Raw genomic sequence first — 27816 nt, 5'->3', positions numbered from 1 at the left:
CGGCTCTGAAGCTCCCCGCTCCGCCTCACGCAATCTCTGCCCGCGAAGGGGCTTCCTAGTGTGTGGAGACCTTTCCTCCTTCACAGCTCCCTCCCACTGGTGCAGGTGCCGTCCCTATTCTATTGTCTCTGTTTTTAATTAATTTTTTCTTTTGCCCTACCCAGATACGTGGGGAGTTTCTTGCCTTTTGGGAGGTCTGAGGTCTTCTGCCAGCGTTCAGTAGGTGTTCTGTAGGAGTTGTTCCACATGTAGATGTATTTCTGGTGTATTTGTGGGGAGGAAGGTGATCTCCGCATCTTACTCCTCCGCCATCTTTCCACCCCTGTCATTCTTTCTTAATGCACATATTGGCCAATAAAAAGAAAGTTTCTACTTGATTTAGTAATTTAAGAAACATAGTGTGAACAAGTTTATGTTATGAAATATGTTTAGCAACATAGTTTTTATTATATCATAGTATTCTACTTGTTGGATATACCATAATTTATAAAATTATCTAATGGTAAATTCTTAAATTATTTCCTAATATTAAACGTCACAGCAATCAATATACATGTAGATGGAAGTTTTTTTACTTTTCTGATAGTTCCTGAGGATAAATATTAGTTTCTGTTCCTTGAGAAACTATAAGAAATAAACCAATATTTATTTCCTACTAAGATCCAGACAGTAACATCTAGATAACAAATGCTGGCGGGTTCTTTTGATAACATCTGCAGCAATCTTTGCAATCTTTCCTTCTCCTAAGACAATATTTGAAAATTACCGAGCATGTCTGCTTGTATACTACTACTAATGGGACAAAAAGTATTGTAGGCTCAGTTTAAGAAAAAGTAGAAGTATAATCGATGGACATGAGAAGGTTTCCACACATTGTCCCAAAAGACAAGCATAAGTAATCTATGGATACCTTTTAATGCAACAATTAAGGACTATTAATAGTTGTGTTTATTTTCTTTTTTTGAACTTTTATAGCTTGTGTGAGTTCATTAAAGACCACATGGAAAGTTTTCCATCTGGTTATTTATGCAATATGGTATACAAGTAATGTCATCCACAGATAAGGAAAACTGATCATTCTGACAGAATCCTTTATTATCCTCCCTGTTATTCACTACACAAGACAGTATATTTTTGCAGAGTGCTCTTTTCAAAGCACTCTGATTATATCATCCTGGCTATACCACTACGGCTCACTAAACTTGTTTAGACATCACTGAGACAATGGGCTGCTAAATAGATTATAAGGACATTAATTAATGTTGACCTTCTGGGAAAAACAAAATTCTTTATGAGAAGGCCAGCAGATTCAAAGAGCCTACAGTCTGTTTCTAAGCATCACAGCATCCCTGTTAATTAAAGCTGCATTTATGTATCTTTTCACTTATTGTTACCAAGATGAAGCATTAGATACATAAGGAGGGCATTTTCAATGCCCATCGCAGGCCTGTTTATGAGTCTTTTTGGAGCCATTGCCAAAGTTGTAGAGAGAAACTACAAGCATTAATCCACTCTCCAGTCTGCACATGAATAAATAGTGTTTGGGCTTAGTATATACGGGATTTAATGGCAAGAATGACATTTGTGTGACATGAATTAACAGAGGTAAAATTCAAAAGGCTGCTGTCTCTTTTTTATCTGCTTCCCTCATAACTTTATTTTCTTTTTAATGTTATAATAAATTAACTATCTCCAGAGTTAGATTGTAAACTCCGGTAGGGCAAAAGTCATATCTTTTGCTATTTTTATATTCTCTCCAGCATTTAAGCTTGAGTAGCACTTGACAAATACTTGTGTAGGCCTCATGTGACCTGGATCTATCTCCTTCTGTATTTATTGCAAATATTTTGGATTAATTAAGGCAACGTATATTTCCTGAGTGCCTACTAAGCACCACACACAATGTGTTGGGAACTGAATTAAGTAAATGTTTGGAAGGTAACTGGGATGGAATATGCTGCCTGATATAACCCACATGCTTACTGTTATGCAATTCTGTGTTCACAGCCCAAGGTCAAAAAGTACCCACAAACAATCTTAGTGACACTAATGCTCTAATGTGTATGACAGCTGTTTAAAATATTAAGTGTTCAACAAACAGAACTTACTTGGTACCTGGTTGACAGAGCCCTGCAGGCTAACGGATGATAAATGTACTTCCTATTGGGCAGACAGGACAGATACTATTATTCCTACATTAGAGATGAGGAATCAGAGAAGTTAACGGTCTTCTCTGAGCCTGTATACTGAGCAACCAAGCCAGAAATGAACCCCTGGTGTTTGGAGCCTCATCCAAGCCTGTTCCCAGAACATCACTATCTTCTTACATCCTTATACAGTTCTGTCTGAATCTCCTTAACATCCATATTTGGGGCCACTTAACCTCTATTCCTTCTAGATTTATATCAGCATCTTACCCTGGTCTGATAGAGTATGGAGGGTGGAGGCTTGGTCAGGGATATGGTGTGTTATACACAAAAGCCAGCCCTCGATCACATGTTTATCAGACCACTCACTTTGATCATGTCCACACACACTCAAGCACACATACATAACACGTGCAGAAGGAGATAACAACTGTACTGTAACACATTTTTAAAAATTCCAGTCCTTGGACCAGAGTTGTTTGAGGTATTCCAGAAGGGAATAAGAAAAGCTGACGGGATCAGAATGAATGGAGTAAAGACAGCAGAAATCCCATTCTAGGGAAACATGGCTCACTGTAGATCTTCCCAAGGAAGCTATACAAATATTCTAAGATTAAAATCAAAAGCACTGTCCTGGATGGGATTGTGTCCCCCCGCAAATTCAGATGTTGAGGCCCTAACCCCCAATGTGACTGCATTTGGAGAAGGGGCCTTTAAAGAGGTTTTAAGGTCAAGTGAGGTCATAAATTTGGGGGCTTCATCCAGTAGAACTTGTGCCCTTATAAAAAGAGGAAGAGACACCAGGAGGCACCTACACAGCATAAAGGCCCTGTGAGAACTCACAGTGAAGGTGGCCGTTTGCAAGCAAGGAGAGAGGCCTCAGGAGAAACCAACCCTGCCAGCACCTTGATTTTGGACTTTGAGCCTCCAGAACAGTGAGAAAATAACTTTCTATTGTTTAAGCACCCAGTCTGTGGTATTTTGTTATGTCAGCCCGAGCTAATGCAAATACCGAGAAATGTTATGAAAAATTATTGAGAGTAACTGACTGAGGAACAGCGCTCAGAACACTTGGCTGAGCTGGGAACCTGGCCCCACCCTTCGTGTTTCCCTGCCAGGACCAGGGTTTCAAACACAACTGCTCACAGAAGTAACTTTTTCTCCCAGGATAAAATCAGACTATTGTCATCTAAAGAAAACTGGGCATCTGCCTGCCTGGGAATGGCTTATCATGAGATAATTAGATCCTGAAAAAGAGACAGGGTCATACATGGGGCTGCACAGGATCAACACTATAGGTTTGCAGGAGAAAGTAAAGAAAGATAACTCTGTCCAAGAATAAAAAATTGGAGCATTGCAGTTTGCATGCCTGCCGACCCCTTGGTCTCACAACCAAGGACAGTGGCTCTCAACCTTGGCTGAATATTAGAATCAGCTGGAGAGTTTAAGCAAAGTACTAATATCTGGATCCACCCACAAAGATTCTGTCTTAATTGGTCAATGTTGTGGCCTGGGCAGCAAGATTTTTAAGAACTCCCCATAAATTTCTAATGTGTATCCAAGGTTGAGAACTACTGCCCCATAGGGATGTCTGTGTGGCTACATGCCCAACCCACCTGTCCAGTACCTTCTCTTCATTCTTCCAATCAAAGGAGAACTCGGTGGGGAAACAGTTCTGTATAACAGCAGTGGAAATTCTTTCCTGTTACCTATGTACTAAGCAACAAAGGCTTTCATTCAAAAGTTGAAATGAAATACTGCCATTTGCAGCAACATGGATGGACCTAGACATTGTCGTACTGAATGAAGTAAGTCAGGCAGAGAAAGACAAATATCATATGATATCACTTATATGTGGAATCTAAAAAAAGGCTACAAATGAATTTATCTACAAAACAGAAATAGAGTTACAGATGTAGAAAATAAACTTATGGTTACCAGCGGTAAGGGGTGGGGTTAACTTAGAAGATAGGGATTGGCACATACACACTACTATATATTAAATAGATAGCTAATAAAGACCTACTGTAGAGCACAAGGAACTCTACTCAATACTCTGTAATGGCCTATATGGGAAAAGAATCTAAAAAAGAGTGGATATATGTATTAACAGATTCACTTTGCTGTATACCTGAAACTACCTCCACATTGTAAATCAGCTATACTCCAATAAAAATGTAAGAAAAAAACAACAAAAAAAAATTGAAATGGATAACCAAGAATTACCAGGCATTTAAAGAAAACCAGCGTCATGAAAGAGAAAGATGAGGACGTGAAAAGAGAACAGTTATCCCTGGAGGAAATAGATAACTCAGTGTAGCAGACGTTTGTCATATGTTCTCATCTCTCTTTAGAAAGCTACTGCTCTGTTTGTTTACTGTTGAGCCTTTAGCGTCCTGTATCACCCAGCTTGTCATGTGCTTAGGATGAAAACTGCCAGTCAGATGCCCATGTGAAAGGCTTTGATTTGAAAACAAACAGCAATTACCCTCTTCCATTTATTGCAGCATGCTATAGTAGTATAATCATTTCTATGTGCAACATTATATAAAAAGTTGGGAAAAATATGTTTCCTACTGACTAAATATTTAATTATAGTAAGGAAGAATAGTTCATCTTTAAATGTGATATAATAGTTATGAAAAAAGAGTTCTAATCTTGTAGAAAAATATATACTGAAGTATATAAAGGTGATGTAATTTGATATTTAGGGTTATTTTCAAGTAATCTAGTGGTATTGAGGATGTGGGTGGTAATATAGAGGAAACAAGACTGATCATGGGTTGAAATTGTTGAAGCTGGGTTTTGGGTAGATGGGATTTCATTATACTGTTTTTTATACTTCAGTATAAATTTGCATTTTCCCAAAATAAAGATGTTTTAAAAAATAGTTCCCGGGCTTCCCTGGTAGCGCAGTGGTTGAGAGTCCGCCTGCCGATGCAGGGGACACGGGTTCGTGCCCCGGTCCAGGAAGATCCCACATGCCGCGGAGCGGCTGGGCCCGTGAGCCATGGCCGCTGAGCCTGCGCATCCGGAGCCTGTGCTCCGCAACGGGAGAGGCCACAACAGTGAGAGGCCCGCGTACCGCAAAAAAAAAAAATAATAATAGTTCCCCAAAAATATGAATGCAACTTAAGTGAAAAAGCCCTGGCAATATGACATCTAGCATGAAATAAGAACTGGATATTCAGAAAACACTAAGAGGGCTTCCCTGGTGGGGCAGTGGTTGAGAGTCCGCCTGCCGATGCAGGGGACACGGGTTCGTGCCCCGGTCCAGGAAGATCCCACATGCCGCGGAGCGGCTGGGCCCGTGAGCCATGGCCGCTGAGCCTGCGCGTCCGGAGCCTGTGCTCCGCAACGGGAGAGGCCACAACAGTGAGAGGCCCGCGTACCGCAAAAAAAAAAAAAGAAAAAAAAAAGAAAACACTAAGGGATTTGTACACTAAGGGATTTGTAACACTAAGGGTAGAAATGAAGACATGAAAACAATAATAAAAATAATCTCTTCACTAGATTTTCAAATGATACTCAGAGAATCAAAGTATATGATTTGTAAATATCTACTTCTTTTATTTTATCTGATCCTTAAACAATACACTGGAGTTTATTATGATACCAGTTCACAGCAAATTTCTGCTTAAAATGGAAATTTTTTGGACACTTCAAGGGAAGTTAATTACTAACATACTACTACTCTTCGTCGTCATCATCATCATCATCACATTAGTCTGAGAAGAGTGTTAAAGGAAAACAGCTCGGATTTGTGTGATTGCTTCAGCCACCCCTTTAAAAACGCATGTGACTAAATGGAAGCGTTGCTACAGGTGCGTGATGCACAAATAAAATTAATTACGTTGGCATGGTGAAAAAATGTTTTTTCAGTCATTCATTCATTCAACAAATAGTCGTTGAGCCCATTTTTTGCTAGCTGCTGTTCTAGTTATTTGGAATATATATTGAATAAATCAAAAAAGGATCTCTGCTGTCATGTGGCTGACATTGTAGCAGAGGGGAATAGAAAATCAATATCAAGCATTATAAATAAAAAGCTTGTATAGTTTCTGGGAAGTAAATTACTATGAGGAAAATAAGGAAAAGTGGAGTCCTCAAAGAAGGATCAACCAGGAACGAGGAACCAGTGGAGAGTAGCCTAGGAGTTACAAGGGTGGGAAGGTGCTATAAGTTAAAGACATTTTTCTGTGTAGCCACTAGAATGAGGGTGCCTGCATTGATGTTTCCTAAAGGGCTGTGGATGGATGTTGAATAGTTGTTGTTCTTATCCATTCACGAAAATCCAAACAAAAGGATTTTTTTTTTCAAAAAAAATAAGGAGAAAATTCAGAGGGATTTAGAAAAAGAGAACTAACATATGTTAAATGTTTCCTAAGAGTCAGAAACGGTAAAAGATTTGCATCTGTTATCTTATTTAATCCTTTTAATACATTGTGATGCAGAAGATACTAAATTCTTAGGTTAAAAAACTTGACCAAGCCACAAGGGTAAGTGGGCAGGGGGATTGGAATATTGAACTCTCTGACTAAAAGGCTTTCTTTTATAGCCTACACTGACTGATATGATAGTCACCAGTGACATGGAACTGTTGAATCCTTGAAATGTGGCTGGTCCGAATTGAGATGTGCTTTAAGTGTAAAATACACACTGCATTTCGAAGATGGAGTACAAAAGAAAATAGAATTTTAAAAATATCTCATTAATAATTTGTGCATTGATTATATGTTGAAATGATAGCATTTGGGGAACATGGGGTTAAATAAAATGTATTACTAAAGATTAACCTATTTCCTTTTACTTTTTTAAATGTGTTGCTAAAAATTCTAAAACCACATGTGACTCACTGTTTCTGTTGGACAGTTCTGTTCTATATTACATTGCATACATAGAGAAGGCTTTCTTGTCTCTCAAGTGAAAAAAAACCCGCTTGAATTGACCAAAGAAATACTGAAAAGTATCCATATCTGGATATCTTCGAAGATGGGCAATCTCTTGCTTATGAATTCACACACTTGCCACTAGAAACCGCAAAAATTATCTATATTTAACTTCAAGTCTACTTTAAGCAAAAGGTACTTTGAAAAAAAAAGAACATATAAAAAGTAAAGTGGGGTGATTATCTTCATAATATTATATTGTGTATATTACATCCTAATAATTAAACCTTATCATGCAGTTTTTCTTGTGGTATCAGTAGTCTCTATGTTAAAAATACTGCTTTCTGTATTTCTGTATTATTGCCCAAATATGGTGGTTCCTTGTTCCATAACTTTCAAAGAGAAAAAACAATGTCTTTCTTTATTTCCATATTTTCTTTCATTTGTCTTCTATATGTTTTTTTTCCCTAATATGTAGTTAAGGTTCAAAGTCGATAGTCTATTGTTTTTATGAAATTACAGAGTTGGGAAATACCAGTTAGACAAGAGTTATGACTGTGTGATAACATCCCTATGATGACAGGTCTTGTCTACATAACTCACTATACAAAACGATCCCAGATCTGTATGTATACGTTGTGTATTAATTCTTATAGGACCTACATTTTCAAGTAATCACCTTAAATTTTTTTCTTAAGTACTATATAATGCAATAATTTTTGTTGGTAGAATGATGCTTTCCTTACGCTATTTAGTTGTTTCACAACTAGACAGCCATATTCTGAAGCTTCTTGAATAGGAAGAACTTTGTCTTACTACAGAATTGAGTTGAAAATAGTGGCAATCACTGCATCATGAATCTCAAACACCACCACCACTACAACCATCACCACAACTATGACCATCAGCATGACCAGCGCGGCCACCTGGGCCTTTACTGGTCATATAAATTGATTTCCTTTGGATGCTCTGCTTTAATAATGAATTAGACAGCATTATCCCTATAATTGGATCTGGTATCATGTGGGATCTCTGAATTTATCTCAGATTCTTTTGAAAGCTTTCTCTGTTCTACTTAATTTTAGAACTGTTTCTTTGACTTGGCCTAGACAGATCCCTTTATGTTTAGCATGACTACAAAATATTTATGAAGTTATTCTAACTTTCTTTCATTGTCAATATTTTTTCTTTATGCTCAAGTTATGCATTATAGAATGTATGTAAATTATGAATATTAGTATTTTTTTCTCATTTCCTGCTATCTGTACCTCCTTTTTCTTTCCCCTTTACTTTTCTCCTGTGTTGCCCCCAAAACATATAAGCATTAGGTAAAAGGAGACATAGAATATTAGGATAAAATGAGTAATAATAAATAGCATAACATATTCTTCTGACTTTATTATAACTTTTGGTAACCTTTAATATCATCTTGTAAAAGTAGTTTGGCTCTGATATTTTCTAAAAATGTATTAATTCAGTAATTATATACTTTAGAATGAAAGAGTACTAAAGAGTCTACTTTCATACAGTACAGATGAAGAGAGGTTTTTTATTGTTATCATTTATTTCTTTTTACTACTAAAAATTGATAATTGTTAAATGTAACTAAATAGAATGTCTTGTTGTCAAAAATTGTTGTGTCTATGTAGCTGGTATTCACTGAGTGCCGATCACCAGGTCCCTGGCTTTCTTCTGGCTTTCTTGTTTAATCCTCACAATACCTTGTAGTTTTACAGCAGAGGAAATGGGTGCACAGAGAGAATAAATAACTTGACTCCAGCCACACAGAAGACCCTTGTGGAATCCAGCACTGGCACCCATGTCTCTCTAAAGCAAAAGCCTACATTTGTAGCCCTTAGTCTCTAAGGCTTAAAATGACATTCTCAAAACTTACTGAAATGTAAAATGTGATGATCAGATAAGTGAAGAATACTCAGTAGTTTCTCTTCTAAAACACAAAAATGTTGGAAGATGGCATTTTATCAGTATAAAATAGCTCAAAGCAAACAAGTATTTTTTTCTATATTATTTACTCTAGTTACCATTTTCTTACCACAGTTCAATATCATTTCTACTCTCTTTGTCTTGTGTTACTTTTTAGAACTACAAGCATTCCACTCCAAATATACAGCAATGCCAAGGAAAAAGAAACAGGAGACTTTTTTGGCTGATAAATCTCAGAATATGTCTTGCAGGTTTCGATTTCTCTAAACCACTGCAAAAAGGCAATGAATGACACTCATTTGTTTGTCAACCAGAGTTAGAATAAAGGCAGTTCTCTTTCTCACTTCATCTTCATGAAGTGAGAAAACAAGGGCAGTTCTCTTCATGAAGTGAGTGGTTAAGCCACAGGGTTATTCCTCTTTTCCTTATTTTACTTTGAGACAAAGGGTAAACTTGACTTTGGTGATGTTTAGACAGCAAGAACAAGCCCAGATCATCTATAAGTCCTCTATGTGTCTTAAGCTCTCATGATCTGACAGTGATTTCCATTTTGTTGCCAAAAAGCGATGCTGGTGTCAAACCTTGAACCACTACCAATCATCCACATGTACCATTTGTGTTTTGTTTATTTATTTATTTTATTTATTTATGGCTGCGTTGGGTCTGTTGCTGTGCGTGGGCTTTCTCTAATTGCGGCGAGCGGAGCTACTCTTCGTTGTGGTGCGTGGGCTTCTCTTGTTGCAAAGCACGGCTCTAGGCACGCGGGCTTCAGTAGTTGTGGCACGTGGGCTCTAGAGCACAAGCTCAGTAGTTGTGGCGCACGGGCTTAGTTGTTCTGAGGCATGTGGGATCTTCCCAGACCAGGGCTCGAACCTGTGTCCCCTTCATTGGCAGGCAGATTCTTAACCACTGCGCCATCAGGGAAGTCCCCACATGTACCATTTGAATCAATACCCCAACCAATTTATATCACGTTTTTCTGCCTCTGGGGAGAAACAAAATCTTAATTTCTGTTTTTCTTTTCTTTGTCTTAGTTTTGTCTGTGTTCACTTTAAATACTTCCAGGAATACTTAATAATTGTTTCAGGTAGGACCCAGATGATGCTTTCTTTTTTTTGAAATGCCAGGAGGTATTATCATCTGTGAGACATGGTGTTCAGTGAAAAGCATGTGAATGAAGCAATTCTTTTAGAATCCTGTAGGGCAAGATTAAACCCTGAATAAATAATCTGAAAATCTTTCAGGTTAGTTATCATTTTACAAGTATCCAGGAATCATAGTTTCTCTAGAAGGAATTTACTAAATGCATATTTATTTACAGACTTTATTTCTCAATAAAATAATGAACCATTAAGCTTGTCCCTTTCTATCTTCTCAGAACCTTGCCTCCTTGTATTTACTTCCTTTTTTGTGTGTCCTTAAATTGCCTCTTTATCACTACTTTGTGCCTTTAAGCATCACAATTCTCTCTTACCTTAAAAAACAAACAAAATGAAATACCTAACTACCTAACCTTAACTTTGTTTCCCATCTAAGTATTATTGTTTTTTATTTTTTTAATCTCCAATTACCATTTCCCACACATTGTTTGTATCCCCTACCTCACTACACACATCTTCTTTGACTCCCTATGATCTGTCTTCTGCAAAAAATATTATTTCTTCAGCATATAATTACTGGTCACTGACTTTTGGTCACTGATGTAAAACTGTAGAGATAATTGTTTATCAAATACATTCCTGACCCTCATGGAGCTTGTACTCTAGCTGTCTTTGAGGACTTTATTGATTTCATAATCATAATGACCTGATTCTTCTAATGCTGCATTTGATCAATCCACACCTTCTTGAAGTGTTCATCTGTGTTTTCAGTACAGTGGACTGTGATTTTTCCCCTAATGTTATATTCATATTTTGTGCTTTTTCTTTCTCCTTCTAAGACCTAATTGTGAGTCTCACCCAGTATTCTGACTTTGACCTTTTTATGTCTTTTCCTACATATTTTGCTTACTTAGAGGTTTTATTCTCTCAGTGCTCAAAATTTGCTCATTCCTGCATTTATGTAGCCCTTATTTCCACAACCTCGTCCCATATTTTCAATTGCCAGTGTCTCCAAGTCACATATTCAGATTCATACTTACCTTCCTTTAAGAAAGAATCTCCCATAAAATAAATGAAATTGAGTCATTTGTAGTGAGGTGGTTGGACCTAGAGTCTGTCATACAGAGTGAAGTAAGTCAGAAAGAGAAAAACAGATACCGTATGCAAACACATATATATGGAGTCTAAAAAAAAAAAAAAAATAGTTCCGAAGAACCTAGGGGCAGGACAGGAATAAAGACTTAGACGTAGAGAATGGACTTGAGGACACGGGGAGGGGGAAGGGTAAGCTGGGACAAAGCGAGAGAGTGGCATGGACATACATACACTACCAAACGTAAAATAGCTAGCTAGTGGGAAGCAGCCACATAGCACAGGGAGATCAGCTCGGTGCTTTGTGACCATCTAGAGGGGTGGGATAGGGAGGGTGGGAGGGAGGGAGACGCAAGAGGGAAGAGATATGGGAACATATGTATATGTATAACTGATTCGCTTTGTTATAAAGCAGAAACTAACACACCATTGTAAAGCAATTATACTCCAATAAAGATGTTTTAAAAAAAAAAGAAAGAAAGAATCTCCTACTCCTGATTTTATTATTTTGGTTATTGACATTATCATCAACACAGTTAATTCTCTCTGAATTGCAAATTGTCACCTCTTCAATCTCAACTTATATCCTTTTCTTTCTTTGCATCTCCACCTCTGTCATCTTAGTTAACTCCTGGACTATTGCACATGTCAAGGCAACTCATCTCCATGCAAATATTCTCCTAAACCAGGCCACTCTTCACATTGATGCAGGGTTAATATCCCTAAATAATGACGCCTGGTCTCCAAATCATCAGAAGCTCTTCACTGCCTTTTAATTGGCTTTAAAGTCTTCCTATGTTCTTTCCCAAATTGCATTTCTGATTTCATCTATTCTACAAACTGTGTTCTTGTCCCTCAAACATGCTTTGGGTATTATAAATGTCAACTTTGGGCCATATCATTTTTTTAGTATGACCTGTAATTTTGTGTCAATGGTGAACATGATGAATTGGTTTGAAAGAATCAAGGTAAGCAGGCCTGTAGTATAAGGTTTTTTGTTTATCTGGCTAGGAGTAAGGTTGTGTTTACTAGTTACTGCAGCTGTAGATGACAGAAGGTAAAGTTTCCTCTGGTGTCCTTGTTTTTGTCTCCCTTGTATCTTCGTGTCCCAAACTTCTTAAATAAGGTCTGAGAGATGATGCTCTTTCAGTACAGTTCCCTGTTAGTATGTAGGAGCCCTACAGATGTGATGATGGGGTGGAAAGGTGCTGAGTGTAAGGTCAGGGGAATGGAAGCATTCTACAATCCTACGGTTTGAGCTCAGTCTTCTAGTGAGTCTGCGTCCTTTCACTGTGACTACTCTCACCCTACCCGACCCCACCCCAGACCCTTTAGGTGAGATAGGAAATCTAGAATTTGCCAAGAAAATTAGGCACACTTCCAAATGGCTAATTTTTCCCCTCTCCCTGTAAGAAGCAGAGGAGATTTTTCTCTCCAGTCTTCACCATGAGAACTTGGTAGGGCTCCTGGAGGTAACACTGTTGGGGTGCCCCTAAGACTGGTCCCCCTAGAGTTCATATCCCTCCAGCTTTCCCACACTGAGCCTCCAGCAATTTGTTAATTACAGTTTACGTTTTCCTCACCCAGTACAGGCTCCAGCCACCGTTCCTTTCCCCAAGTTTCTGGTTTGCTAAGTTGTCACTGTCTATATCTGCCTGTTGTCTCTTCGGTTTTGGGGCGGCAGTTTCCCCTGTGATCTCTATTCTCTGAAGGATCTAAGAAGAGTTTTTTGAGTTTTTGTTGCTGTGAAGATGAAACCGATGCTTTCGAAGCTCCTTACATGCTGGACTGGAAACTAGAAGTCTTCCCCCATTTTTTTTTTTAGAATAATCTTTTCCCACTCCGATACAACTTTCTTTGCCTACTTCATCTCCACTGTATTCTTTAATATACTAATATAATCTACTATCTTTTATGAAGTCTTTCTATATCCACCAAATTTAAGCCATCTTTTATCTGTTGAACTGCATAGCAATTATGATCTACATCAATACTTGGTATTATATGCTCACAGTAACCCCATTGAGCTGTATATCATTATTATTATTATCATCCCCATTTGATAGATGATGAATATGAGAGACAGCGGGAATTTAGTGTTTTGCCCAAAGTCATAAAGCTCACAAGTATCAGAGTTTGGATTAGAACCCAGCTAGTCTGACCCAGAGCTTATCTTCTAAATAGTACATATTGTTAGCTTTTTTTCTTAGAGTCTTTTGGGTATGTTTCATATTTTCCCAGTCGTAACTTGTCCATCTCCCTAACGTCCAAATGCAAGACATGGTGTCTTCTGTATAATAGTTATCCAATCAGTAAGTTGTGATTGATTATTTAATCAATTATTAAATGATTATTTCCACTGCTAAAATCATATTTATATCTATTCTTTAAATTTTTCATCAGAGTAACAATAATTTGCAGCTGTGTTCTAAGTACTTTACATGTAGTGTATCGTTGAATCTTTACTGCAACCCCATGAGGTTAAAGTACCTACTATAATTATCTTATTGCTTCTGAGTCCTGGAGAATTTAAATAGGCTGCCCAAGGTCACATACCTAATAAGTGGAAGAGTCAGGATTTGAACCAAAGCCTCCAGTACCTGCAGACTTAACTAGTGGAAAATCCAGCCCACAGTTTCTGCTATTTATTTATTAAAAGAATATGATAATCCTGTTTTCTGTTTCCATAAAAATAAATATTCTCTTCTTATTTGCTTTTCATATAATGGATCAAACAAAATCAAAGTTCTTACCATATCTCACTTACCTAAATAAAAGGGTTTATGATTTATATTTTTATTTTACTTTTTAATCTCAACTTGGCAAATGAAATCATTACAGAAATGCTGTTAAGCCAATAATGTTTCCAAAGGCATCTTGACAAGAAAAGACAACTAAAGATGTTGTTCAGTGTTCTTTTAGTATAAGGATTAAAAACTACAGAGTCCTTTGAAATTCCTAGACTTATAGGAAAACCCAGCCAATTCCATTCATATTTCATCTTCATGTGATAGAGACATTCTTGCTTCTGAGCAAATTAGAAGCTTTCAAAATAAGATGAATCTACCCTGTGTTGGCATGTCACAACTACAAGCTTCACTTTTATATCAGAACATTGCATACTGAGGGGAAAAACTTGCAGCACCAAATTTGATAATAGTAAATAGTACTGAAATGAGACATTCAGCTGAAAAACATGTTTTAAAAAATAGGTAATAATGACTCTCAAGAGAATAATGTCTGTAGAATAAACTGTTGGAAAGGGTAAAAATAAAGAAATGCCAAATCTATTCATTACACAGCTCTACAAAAAGCAAATAGAAGTGATATAATGACAGACAATGTCTATCAAATACCATGAAAAAATTTCATTTGACTTGAGAGGCGCTGTATCTGTGGTTGCCATTTTGACAACTTTGAGGAAACTTTTGTTCTCTGAGTATGTTTACATTTCACAGGCTGTAAAACTTGCAGATGCAAATAGCCAGCACCTTGAAAATCTGGGGGCAGGGGGAATGGAAGTAAAAAAAGAGATTGAGGGCATTTCAACTGATAGTCATTATGCACCCTTCTATTTTAGAGTGAGAGACAGGTAGAAATTATAGAGAATGTAGAGCCCAGCTAAGTAAGTCTGACTCTGAGGAAGGGAGAATTTGCTATCTTGAAAGAGAGACATATTGCATCGCATTTAAAAAAAAAAAAATTAGGCAGCTTTATTTTATGAGCAAGAAAAAAAAAATGATGAAAATTGCCTACAATTTAAAACAGGGAATGAATTCAGATCACTTTAAGTGGGAAATTGTCTTTTATGATTTGACCCTAGGGCAAACGAGTATGATTCTGCTGAGGGCACTGGAGCTTTAAAAATACAGCTTTCTTTTAAAAGTATTAACTGTCTATTTTAAAAAGACATGTCAAATTTATTACCTTATGGCATAATAACTCAATGAAACATTTTTGAAAACTCAAGATTGTAGCTAATAACATCTAAAAGACAAATTAGAATCTTTACTCTCTACAGACACCAAAGTTAAAAAAGAATGTCCATGAAGCATGGTGATGGGTTCTGAATGTGGCTAATATATTTTGGCCTCTAATGTCAAGAAACAGTAGTGATTTGAACAAAGTACACTTTGATGCTGAATTTGCCCTATTTGACACTAAGTCAATTTTTGAAAACATGTCCAGTTCTTTAAAGTTTTTAAGGTAAAAAATTGAACATTAATGAGAAATTTCTATCCAGTTCTTATTTTAACTAATTAAGATGTGAAATATAAAAGCTATACCCTAAGAATCTTAAGAACTTGTAATCATTACACATGTACAAGCAAAACTGAAGTATTAATCTGAAAATTTACAGAAAATATCGGGGCAGAAAGCATGGGGGGAGGTAAAATTCAGACAATATTTAGTGAATGCCTATGTTCTAGAGTATTACATCTAGTAGTGTTTAATTAAAGTATGATAGATTTTACAAAGTTAATTGAATGCATACTGTCTAATATATGAGAGTTAAGTAACATTTTAAATGCCCAGTAGAAAGCTGTTTAACAGTCCAAAATCAAACCAACAAACAAAAAATTCCGCTTCTGTAGAAATCTGTCCCACGAATGAATGTTGTTGATCATTCCATATAGTTACATTTAAATAAAGCTGGTTTAACGATTTATCATTAAATTCTAACTATGTTGTGGCAGCTGAGACTTTTCAGTTTTATTATCTGCTTTAACAAGTTCTGAACTTTGTGTGGGAGGCTAGATTCCCCTTGACCTTCTCCAAGGATTTTGCTAGCTAGAAATAGGTAATTTACCTATAAATAGGTAATTCTCAATGAAGCAACTAAAAGTTTATAAATGTTCGAAAGTGGGTCTAGTCTGAGCTTGCTAGATAAAGAACGAGTCTATTTCTGAAAATATAATTCAATGTAAGGTTTTGTAATTTTGTGATACAGTACATAGTTTCTGGATAATTCATAAATTTCTATTAATAATTTTAAGAGGCTAAGCAACTTTTCACCTTGATGATTCTCCAGAAAAAATATGACATTGCAACAAGTCTATTCCATTTACAAAGTCAGACTTACATATGCTTGAGTTCTAGAATTTAAAATCCCCAAAGACCAAATTTGCAATGGTGGCTTCTAAATTGCCATGCACGGTCTTGCAATCTTAAATTTTTTAATGGATAAAACTTTACATTTACATGCACTAATACATCACACAGGAATTGACTTTCTAATTTTTGTGTTTGACTGTGGGATTTTGTAAGACCAAAATTGAATATGCAAATCAGAAGAGGCCAGGTGGGGTGTGCTTTGGAAACTCACCCCAGTCCTCTAACTAATAATTGGAATTGCTAACTTTGATGTTACGCCGTATATAACATTGTTTGTCTTGTACTGAAATAAGTATACTGCAGTGAAATGATGGATAATTATCATCCCCAGTGAACTATAGTTTTTTTGCTGTTTTTTTTTACACTGAGTTCCATGATATAGCCCTAAAATACAAACATCAGATTGTCCCACGTTCTTTTCAGTGATGTATCTTTGCTAAACTGCTTTTCAGTAGTCGCTGTAAGAAAAAGTAAGTACACTATTCCAGGCACACATTCCAATAGAAAGTAACTGTGGCTAATTAAGAATGAAATAATTTGTTTTCAGTTTGTATGTTTTAGTTTTTAAATGCCTGTAATATTGTTGGAATACCAATAAGCATTAAGTTCTTTGGACTTAAATACTTAATAAACAAAACTGAAGTATGCTCCCCACCTGGGCTGCTGTGAAAAAGATATTGGGAGAATTCCTAACTTTGTAAAACAGATTAAATTTGTGTCAGTGAACACAATTACTTTTTCCCCACTGCCCTAAACATTTGACCTTCAGCATCAGGTTAGCAGTAAAGCATAGAATGAAATATATTTGCTGTCTGAATTAAACATAATCTGCTTTTGAGTTAGAAGTTCATCAGTCTCATTATGTATGCCATACTATTTAAGAGCTGAGATACTAAATGTGGAATAGTTTCATACAAACATAGTTAACATTAATTTACCTTATTTGGAACTAGATCAAGGCTATTTCTTTACATCCAGTATAGGTTGAATAGATTCCATATTTTCAATAAAGTCTTAACTATATAAAAAAGTAATTATTATAGCTAATTGTATTATATTTCCTCATTCAGGGTAATGTTTTGAAGTATGTTCCATAAAGTGTAGTCTAAATGTACTGGAAGTCATCAAGAGTGTAAAAAGTAATAAGATGAAGGAAAACTTAGATGATCTTGTTTAATCAAAATAGCATGGGTTTACAATGGGGGAAGGTGATGGGGGTGGTGGTGGTGTGATGAATTGGGCGATTGGGATTGACATATATACACTAATATGTATAAAACAGGTAACTAATAAGAACCTGCTGTATAAAAAATAAATTAATTAAATTAAATTTTAAAAAATAGCATGGGTTTAAAGAATGCATGTTCTTAATGAATAAGCCACAGTTCTTGGTAGGTTTGACAGATGGAGTGTAGGTGTATCTCGGTTGTGCATGCCACATATATGTCTTCATTTTCCAAACAAGAAAACAAACAAGTGACATCCTTGCAAAGAAATGTGAAAGAAAACTTAGAAAACTGTTTCACTGCTGAATTAAAATAGTGTGTACAATTTTCCTAATCCAATATTTGCTAGCACATAAAATATATTTCATATGTTCATATATTTCATAGGACAATGAAGATAGAAGACTGATGCAATAGGGAGACTTTTCAACTTTTCAAATTATTTCCACTACCACTCTTTTATATTGAGGAAAATCTTGCTATAATAATTCACATGTCATGTTCCTTGGTTATTTTTCTTGATTAAGATTTTTTTCTTTATTTTGCCAGACATTATAAGGGTTCTTAGCAAAGAGAAATATTTTCAGTAAGGAACATTTTTTTAAAAATAGATACAAGTCACTTTCAGTTTCTCATCTGTCATGTAAGTCATTTGGAAGTCATCCCATCCGCATAACAAGACAAAAAGCTGAATAAACTAAAAGTCAACAACTCTTCCTGATCTGTTAGAGAATTGAGGTCAAAGGCAAACCACTGCCTCCAAATTGGAGACAAACAGGAGAAAGAGAATCACAGCTTCCTGGAGCAGAAGCTCACAAAGAGAAACCTCTGCAGGAATCAGAACTGGGGTAGGAAGTCCTAAACTATAACTGATGAATTTGTTGCAGGCTCAATGTGCACACATTTGAGAGATTAAAAAATCCCAGGGGATTCAGTGTTAGGGGGCTCCACACTTGTGTAAGTTTTAACTGCAGTAGTCCTGCCATTTCTCACAGTGAAGATAGAGAGACCTCCTCTCTGCTTTGAGCTGGTGGAGGGGAAAAGTAGCCATTTTGAAATTTACCCAGAACAGTGTGTTCTTAATAACAAGACCTGCCCTCAAGAGAGAACACCAATAAGTATTGGCTATTGCAATAGCTAAATCCAAATCACTGATAACACCAAATGTGGATGAGAATGAGAAGAAACAGGAACTCTCATTCATTGCTGATGGAATGGGACAGCCAACTTTGGAAGACAGGTTGTCAGTTTCATACAAAACTAAACTTAGTCTTACTATTAGATCCAGCTGTTGTGCACCTTGGTATACTCACAAATGAATTGAAAACTTCTGTCTACACAAAAGCTTAACACACTGATGCTTACACAAGCTTTATTCATATTTGCTAAAGCTTAGAAGAAACCAGGATTTTCTTCATAGGTGAATGGATAAGCAAACTGTGGTACATCCATACAAGGGAATGTTATTCAGTGATAAAAATAAATGAGCTATCAAGCCACAGAAAGACATGGAAGAACCTTAAATGATACATATTGCTAACTGAAAGAAGCTAATCTAAAAAGGCTGTGTACTGTATGATTCCAACTATATGACATTCTGGAAAAGGCATACTGTTAACTCACAATTTATGATTTAAGAACATATATCTCAGTAACAATAATAAATACCACAGGAAAAAAATACTTTTAATTAGAAAATATGTTAATAACCTTAGTTTAGAACTACAAATAAATGTTTAACATAAGAAAGTGTTTTTTTTTTTTCATTCTCCCCCAATAAACGCCACGGAGGGAATAATGACTATGATGAATTTTGATGATGTCGGCAGAAAAATAAAATCCAATTGTGTTTAAATGGAGAGCTCTTTCACATACTAATGCAGTTGAGAAGAACAGAAGTTATCTATTGCTCAGAAAAATAACGTGGTGACTTTAAGAATTACATTTCACTTTGCAGTTCTTGCCTACCATTCACTGTTACTTTGGTCAGTGTGGGAATCGGAACAACCAAAAATGAGATACAATATCAATCAGCCCCAGCAGCCTCTGAACCTGCTCTACATGCAGCATACAAAATATTTTATGTACTTGAAACAGACAGGTTTGAGCAAACTAGGAGAAAAGGAACACACTTTCAGAGTCAACACAACTATTTGATCACTTTATGCACAAGTCACATACCAAGGTGAATTTTATGAATCACATAATCATAGTGACACTCTTTTTAATATTGGTTCAAAGAATTAAATATTATTAATATATAACTGAGAAAAAGAAAATGAGTTGTGTTTAATTTTCTGTGTGGGGGGGGCGGGGGGAAAATGAAATCTGTACTTGATTTAAATATATTCTGCCTCATGCTATAAAACATATTTCACTAAATAAAAAATATATTCATCTGTTACAAGGTAGTGGCCAGCACTTCCTGTATGTCAACTCATCTGGCCCCAAAGAAGGATACACTGCAAGAATCACTACTTCTCAGTGCTTCCCAGCAAGCCTCGGAATGTGTACCGTTCGGTTCTGGTTCTACATGGTCGATCCCAGGAGCATGGGAGTATTAAAGGTACACAAGGAAGATAGAGATTTGTCTTTCACTGAAATATTCAGAGCATGTGTTTAAACATTTTTTTTTTTTGGTAGTCAGACAACACCCATCCTGATTCTATTAACTTCTCATTTCTTTCTGGGGCGATGGGACTTTGGCAAGCAGTGCTGTCATTCATCTTAATCTCATTCAAGATTTATGTCATTCACTGCTGCCACCTGAAATCAATTATGGTTCATGCTATTTAAAAGATTATCTAGAGATAAAAGATTATGGGAAGATTCTACATATATCTTCTAATAACAACTTAGATAGGGACAATGAAGAAATATGATGAGAGGGATAATAATGGAGAGAATTTTCTTCCACAAAGTAAAAGCAAAGCACACTTAAGATTATAAGTATATATCAGCTCACACTAAAAACAACATACCTGCTTCATTTTTAACTAATTTAATGTAAGAATCTGCACCAAATGCAAATGTCTTTAAAGAAACAAGTTGCTGCATTTATGCTTCTTATTGCATGAGAGATCAATGAATGAGCTTTTCATTCATTAGGAACCAATTTTGAAATCTTAATTTCTAATTAAAAGATTGTATATCAGAACACAACATGTAGTGTTATTGCTTTGAAATTATACAGTCATTTATTATTGGGATAAATACAATTTGGAATTTTTGTCTTTATCTCAAACATTGTCCCTTATAAATAATAACAGTTATTATTAAGTGATTCCTATCTTTCTGGCTGTTCATTTTAACTTTATATGTGTTATCAGTTTTAATTCTCACATTCACCTGATGAGGTAGCATCTTTTTCCCAAATTTTTAGTAAAGAAACTGAAACTCAAAGTGACTTAGTAATTTTTCCGTGATTACACAACTAGCCAAAAATCTGATTTCAAAGGTCTGACATCCTTTATCCAGCATTGTTTCTCAGATTTTCTGCAGTATTCAGAGCTGTCTAAGGAAAAACATGAGGGAAAGAAAGAATAAACGGCCTTATCAATTCTAGCCATTGATAGGAAAGAGAGTTCTTATCAAGTAAAACTAAAAACATGCAAAGAAAGTGGAGGAGTTACATGGGTTCTATTTAAATGTCCATTTTCCTAAAGAGAAGCCAGTAAAAACAACAGAAAAAGAGATTCATTTTTAAGTTTCAATACATGTGAGTCTATGTAGATCATGAGAAAATTTTGCTTTTTTTTTTCATTGTTTTTACATACAGTATGTGAATATTCAGTAAATTAGCCTTTTGCTTCTGCTAAATTTTGTCCAGGGTAATTTATAGCTACTGATCTTAAAAAGGACTCTCTAACATGTTGTTTTAACGGACATTTTAAAAAATCGATGCTGCAATTGAAGAGGACACTAGTCAATGGTTATTTGTTACACACAGAAGCAAATAAGAAAGGCCAATGAACCATTCAATGGAATGCATGCAGATTCCAGTCACTTTCTAACAAAATGTTGCTTCCTCAATTCAAAAACAGTGTCCGTATATCCTTTAGCTCTTTACCAGCTGGTCATTCAGTGCTATAGACTGAATGTTTTTGTCTCCCAAAATTCAAATGTTAAAGTCGAACTAAGACAGTCAACTAGTTTAGTTACCTGATTAAACAGCCCACTGCTCTAATCCATGCTTCTAGAAATAACCTTTGAAGTGGAAACATTGGCCTCAAGTCTTGATTTCTGATAGCTTGCTTTTGGTGAGTACATGTTTTTCTAACTGGAGGCCAGCAGTTAAGTGTAGCAATGCTTTTATACTCTGGGCTGCCTTCAGAGAGGTCTACTGGAAAGAACAGTGGAGGCCAACGGTAGTCAGGCTGACACCCAGGTTTTGTAGAGGAACTGCCCTACCCTACTCCAGATTGTCTTGGTAGGGTTGACTGTCACCATGGCTTTCTTTTTTTTTTAACCGCCTCCGTAGATGACCCAAGTGGGGCCAATCATAGTCATTTACAGTATTTGATGCAATGTTTATAAGAGGCTTTCTCTTTCTTCTGTGTTGCAAGTCACAAGGAAGTAGGCTAAATCTGGGGCTATCGAAAGCCATCTTTCCCAATATGGGAAGAGAGATTGTGTGAGAAAGTAGCTAGCACACAGAGGGACATAGGACTAAAAAAAAAAAGGAGGAAACAGAATTGTGCCTGTTTTGTTTAAATCCTGGAGCCTACTTTACCTGAGCCAGTAAAATTCTTTTTGTTACTTGCTATTGAAAAATTCCTAACTATGACAGGCACCCAAGGAGAAACTGTTTTCATAATGTATCCTTATGTCTCTGACTGATCACAGTTCCTGTGGCAAGTCTGTTTCTCAACTATTGCTTTTAATCTTGAATTATTCCCAGACTGAAAAACTTCCTGAGTATGCCATATTTTTATATGTGAGTGAATCAATTAAGTGGAAACCCATTCTTTTTACCCTTTAAATCAAGGCTTTCCAGCAACATGCTGTTTGTTCACATGCAAGTTTATTCTTTCTTTTAATCTCTAATTTGGGTATAACAGTGTCACATTTTACAACATTTTCTACAGTGGGGTTTTTCAGCTGATGTGTTGCATTTGAAAGAACCATCGGTAATTACAGCGTTGGCAAGTCTGATGGACAGGTAGCTTCTTACAAAAGGTCTGAGAACCCAACTTTGTGCATGTATATTCTAAATTAACCAGAAGTCCAACTAATATTATCTGGATTTGTGGTGAGGAAGAACCTCCTCTTTTGCACATTAAAAAGAAATTTTTAAAAAATAAAATAAATGGTAATATCCACTGAGGGCATGGATGTGGAGAAATAGATAGTCATTGCTATCAATATGCAATTATAAAGAGCATTTTGGAAATTAAAAGCTTTATAATTTTTATACTACCTACCAAAACATTCTACATCTATAAATATTTATAAAGAAATAGAGATAGATATGCATGATGTTTTATTTATAAGGTTCTTCATCTCGCTGTTGTTTATAGTAGGAAATATTTGAAACCACCTGTATGTCAAATATTAAGAATTGGTGAAATATAGTACATTCACTCTTACAATGAACTACTATGGAGAAATTAATTCTATGAATGAATAATTAATGATAAAGAGAAGTATTTATGATTCATTAGTAACCAAAGTAACCAAACTAACAAATATGTATTTTAGAATGCCATATAAAAATATATCTAATTTTGTATATGTTAACATATGAATATCTATATATTAATTTAACAAATATCTGTATCTCTGTGTGTGTGTATATATATATATATGAAAAATATATGGAAGGATAGACACTAAAATGGTAAAAGTAATTACCTCTAGATGGTGAAATGAAAAGATTTTTTTCATTACTTTTATTTATTTTATAATTTTTCTACATTAAACATGTATTACCTTTCTAATGAGAAAAATATATATTTCTAAAGGGTCTTCATGTTTGAAAAGGTTGAAAGACACTGCTCTAGGATATGCCATAAATAGGTGACTTCTTGAGTTAATAAATAGCAAATACAATTCTGGAGCATATGGTAGATTATAACTGTGCTAATCTGAAACTATTTCTTACACTGATTACATAAATCCTTTAGAAAGGATATGGCAAAGAAAATACCTACAGTGAAGTTTCATGATAGAGCATTTATGAGGCCATAAAAATAACAAGGTATTCCTAAAAGAGATTTCAAATTGCAGATTGTGCGAGAATGCTTTCTTGTCAGCACAAATTTTATGAAGTTGTATTAAGTGCTATGTATTCCTTGCCCTTCTGTGCTCTGTTCTGTATCCCAGAAAACTACACTTTCCCGAGTCCTTTGCTGTCTGCATTCCTGAATAAGTTTGGCCAACGGAAGGTACTGGCCAAAGATCTGAGGGCAGGAAGAGGAGACAAGCCTTCCTCCTCTCTCTGTCTCTCTCCCTCTCCTTCTCTCTCTCTCTCTCTTTCTCTGTCTCTATATCTCTATCTCTATCTCTGTCTCTGTCTCTCTGGCTGAGTTTCTGCTGCATCTCATCTGTGACTCAGTTTCCCTAGAGAGTCCATGCTTCCCTGGCTCTGGCTCCCACCAAGGATGCCTGCCAAATGCCATCTTCTTCCAGCAACTTAGCTTCGCTACTCCCTCCTTTTGACCCTCTAGTTTTTGGGTTGGAGACATCTTCCTGTACATACTAATCTAGAGGTTGCCTCATAATTTCCTTGGTAGTTTCTCATATCTTCCATAAACTTTGTACCCATTCCCTATATTAAAGGTCCTCTATTTGAAATATGTTAGTTTATATTTTCTAACTCAGCCCTGTCTAAGTGCCCACTCCAATGAAAACACAAATCTTTTGAAGACATTAACTGATAAAACAATGAAAAATTTTGAGTGAGCTTCATTCAGTTTAAACTTGTCCTCCTTACATTAACTTATTAAAAACTTACTGTTTAGTAGTGGGGGACAGAAAACAAATTTAAGAAACACAAATAGGAAAACTTCAATTTGTGATACAATACTCTGGAGCAAAGTAAACTGTTTTCTGTTATAAATAATTACTCATGGTCTGCTGAGAGAGTTTTTATATTGAATGGTAAGAAAGTCTCTCTAAAAAATATGAAGTTTGAATTTAGATTTGAAAAACCAGAAAGATCCATTCTTGTGAATAACTGAAGTAAGAATGTTCTAGGCAGAGGAAACAAGCTAATGGAAAAGCTCAAAAGTGGGAGGTATCTGAAGGCCAGTATAGCTGTGGCACAAAATAAGCAAGAGAGCAAGAGACGCTAACAGATAGGTAGGAACCAGCTCCTTCAGGGCCGTGTAAGGATGGTAAAGAGATTAGATTTTATTGTAAGAATCACGGGAAGTCATTGGAGAGTCTCTTAGCTTAGTCTGCTATAACAAATTAACATGGACTAGATCGCTCAAACGACAGAAGTTTATGTCTCACAGTTCTGGAGGTTGAGGAGTTCAAGATCAAGGTATGGGCCAATTTGGATCCTATTGTGAACCCTCTTCCTGACTTTTCACTGTGTGCTCACCTGTCAGAAGGAGATCATCTCTCTGTGTCTCTTCTTATAAGGACACTAATCTCATTCACAGGGACCTCACCCTCATGAGCTAATAACCTCCCAAAGACCCTAACTCCCAAAACCAAAACATTAGGAATGAGGGCTTCAACATATGAATTTGAGGAGACTCATTAAGTCCATAGCACAGAGTTTAAAATTGAGGGATAATAACATCTCATTTGGAAATTTAGAAGATCTGCCTGGCTGCTGAGGGGAGAAAGGACAGGACCTGGGGGTAGGAGGAGGCCAGAAAGTGGAAGTGAAACAGGGAGACAAGTTAGAAGATGATTTCCAGGGGTCTCCGGCAGAGAAGGTATGGCTTGGTTTAAAGTGGAGTATAAGGATAAATTGGAAAACAATTGCTACAAATAATGAACATGACTTAGATCTTCACTGGCATATTAAGATTATTTTCTAAATAAAGCACACTTTAATTGTATTAGTGTATTAGTGAAGGACATCATGTAAAGCTAGTGCAGTTAAAGAAGACATACAGTTGATGAGATCAAAGTGAAATTCAATTTTGATGTCCCTATTACTATTTAGGGTAAAAAGCCAAACAATTCAGTTTTATCCCAGCCTGTAAAGTAGAGTGCTGCATGATGGAGGAAATGTTTTACGGGAACTGGAAAGCCTGGTAGTATAATAAGTGAATAATATTCAGGATACTGAATGAATAATATTCAGAATAATAAGATATCTATACAGGCATCAGTATCCCTTGATTCACAGGCTCACAAATTATGGAACAATGCTAATACACACTTTATTTTCTAGGTCAGTTTCTTTCTGTCTTTCAATTACCCAACCTACATATTAAATTAAAAGCACTCTTTAAAATGGTTCTGGTCTCTTTCTGATTCACATTGCCAAAAGAGCCCTAAGTGAAACCAAATTAATTTCCCATGAGATTATTTAGTTTCAGTAGTTCATCTTTCTAGCTTCTGGCTTGTTCTGATATTTAATGCTAGCTCAGGTGAGTTATTTAATATCTATGGAAAGAGGTAAAGTTTGACACAGGACAAGAGAATGTCTCTGCAAATGACTAATATCCTTTGATTACTCCAGACTCATTTTTTAAAGATACAAAAAGGAAGTGAAATTTTATAATTTATACTTTATGTAATTTATAGAAATTTCTAATTGCTCAGGGGGGGAAAAACGAACTATTTCCTAAAACTTCTTTCAGTGTTAACAGCTGGGTTAATATATCTAAATGGGCTTCTAGAAGGCTATTGTTCATATATCAGAACAGTTAGCCACCAGGTTGAAGTGGTCTTTATTTTAAAGTTGAGTTTTAGAGCTACATGATTTCTGCTAAAACCTATGGAATTTAGCATGTAAATATTCCATTCGGGAAGCCATTATTGAGGTGGCCACATGCTTGTGAATTCTGCTCTGTTTTGTTTTAATGTGATATTTAGGAAGATAGTGAGATCAGAGAAAAAAAAAAGAAAAAAGCTGAGAATAATATCGGAGGGTTACTGTATGCCATACACTGAAGTCGTTTACATGTATCGATTGATCTAATCCTCACACCTTCCATCAGGCAAGTAATGACATTACCTACATTTTAACAGATGAGGAAAATGAGATACAGAAAGCTTCAGGAACTTGTTCAAGGTCACAGAGCTATTTACGAAATGGCTCCAGCATATGCTTTTAATTGCTATGCTTACTGCCTCTCAGAACTAGATGGGTTTTTTATGGCGTATTTTATTTTCCATATTTTATTATTCAAAATCATCTTTTATTTCCTACCAATAGTTACTGAAATCTGGTTCTTTAAAAGATGCTTTGCATATTTCCGGTTCTACATATTGTAGTTTTCAGTATAAATTTGATTTGAATTACAAATGTAGCAAAAAACAAAAAAATTGGTGTAACGGTTATTTAAATCGTCCTCCTAACTGTGTAGTGTGTGTAAGGTGGTGTGGGAGATGCTTTCGGTATTTCTTTTTCCTACAATTGCCTGTGTGACATACCATTTAATCCTTTTGTGCTGCTGCTTTCGATGATTAACTTGTGAATGAGCCGTTCACCAGGGATAAGAGCTACCAGACTACATCCTCTTTGTCAAACTGATCCAGGCCTCCTCTGGTCAGTTTTGGAGTCCTCTTGGGTTTGTCATTAGAACTATAGCTGTCCTTTTAGAAGAGTTGGACCTTTCAGGGGCCCATTTTCTAGGATAAATGCAAGAGGAACTTCTGTTTATTCCCTGTGATGCTTCCAGGCACATGAACTTCAGAATGGGAAGTTTAGCAGAGAAGGAAAACAGTCTCACTTCAATTCAGCCTTGTTTCTTAAATGCAGGATGACCTTGGGCCCTCTGGGGGATGGTGCAGAGGCACAGTGCACCAGCGAGGGCCAGGTACTGTGAGATATTCTGGAAAGGACTTCTGATACATCAATCAGCAACTACCCTTATCACTATATATAATAATATAATCAGAAATAATTAAATAATGAATCAATGAAATATTGTGTATGAACAGTTCCTAGTTAACAAAGGAAATGCATTTTAGATTTACATTCATTTAATCAGGGCACTGGGTTACCACTTAGTGCAATGAAGTAATAATTTACAAAATGGTAACCTGTGTTAATGACTTGCCCCAAAGGTTCTGGTTATTACCATGAGATGTTGTTACCACATAGATGAGGACCTGGCCCATTTCTTAATTATCACTAGTGCTCTAGAGATTCTTCCAGTGATATGTTGAA

The 27816-nt window shown here is 36.1% G+C and overlaps 1 protein-coding gene across 1 annotated transcript in view; it reads left to right on the top strand.

Moving 5' to 3' along the window:
* Window positions 1–27816, top strand: part of MALRD1 (MAM and LDL receptor class A domain containing 1) — a 608458-nt gene that overhangs the window by 436097 nt on the left and 144545 nt on the right. The window contains exon 32 of the mRNA XM_007447298.1: window positions 19922–20079. Coding sequence (XP_007447360.1) covers window positions 19922–20079 — 158 coding nt within the window. The remainder of the gene's footprint in view (window positions 1–19921; window positions 20080–27816) is intronic.

This window comes from Lipotes vexillifer, unplaced genomic scaffold (assembly GCF_000442215.2).
Source record: "Lipotes vexillifer unplaced genomic scaffold, Lipotes_vexillifer_v1.1 scaffold297, whole genome shotgun sequence".
NCBI lineage: Eukaryota > Metazoa > Chordata > Mammalia > Artiodactyla > Lipotidae > Lipotes > Lipotes vexillifer.
Note: the sequence above shows the minus strand (reverse complement) of the source record. Positions and strands in the feature narration are given on the sequence as shown.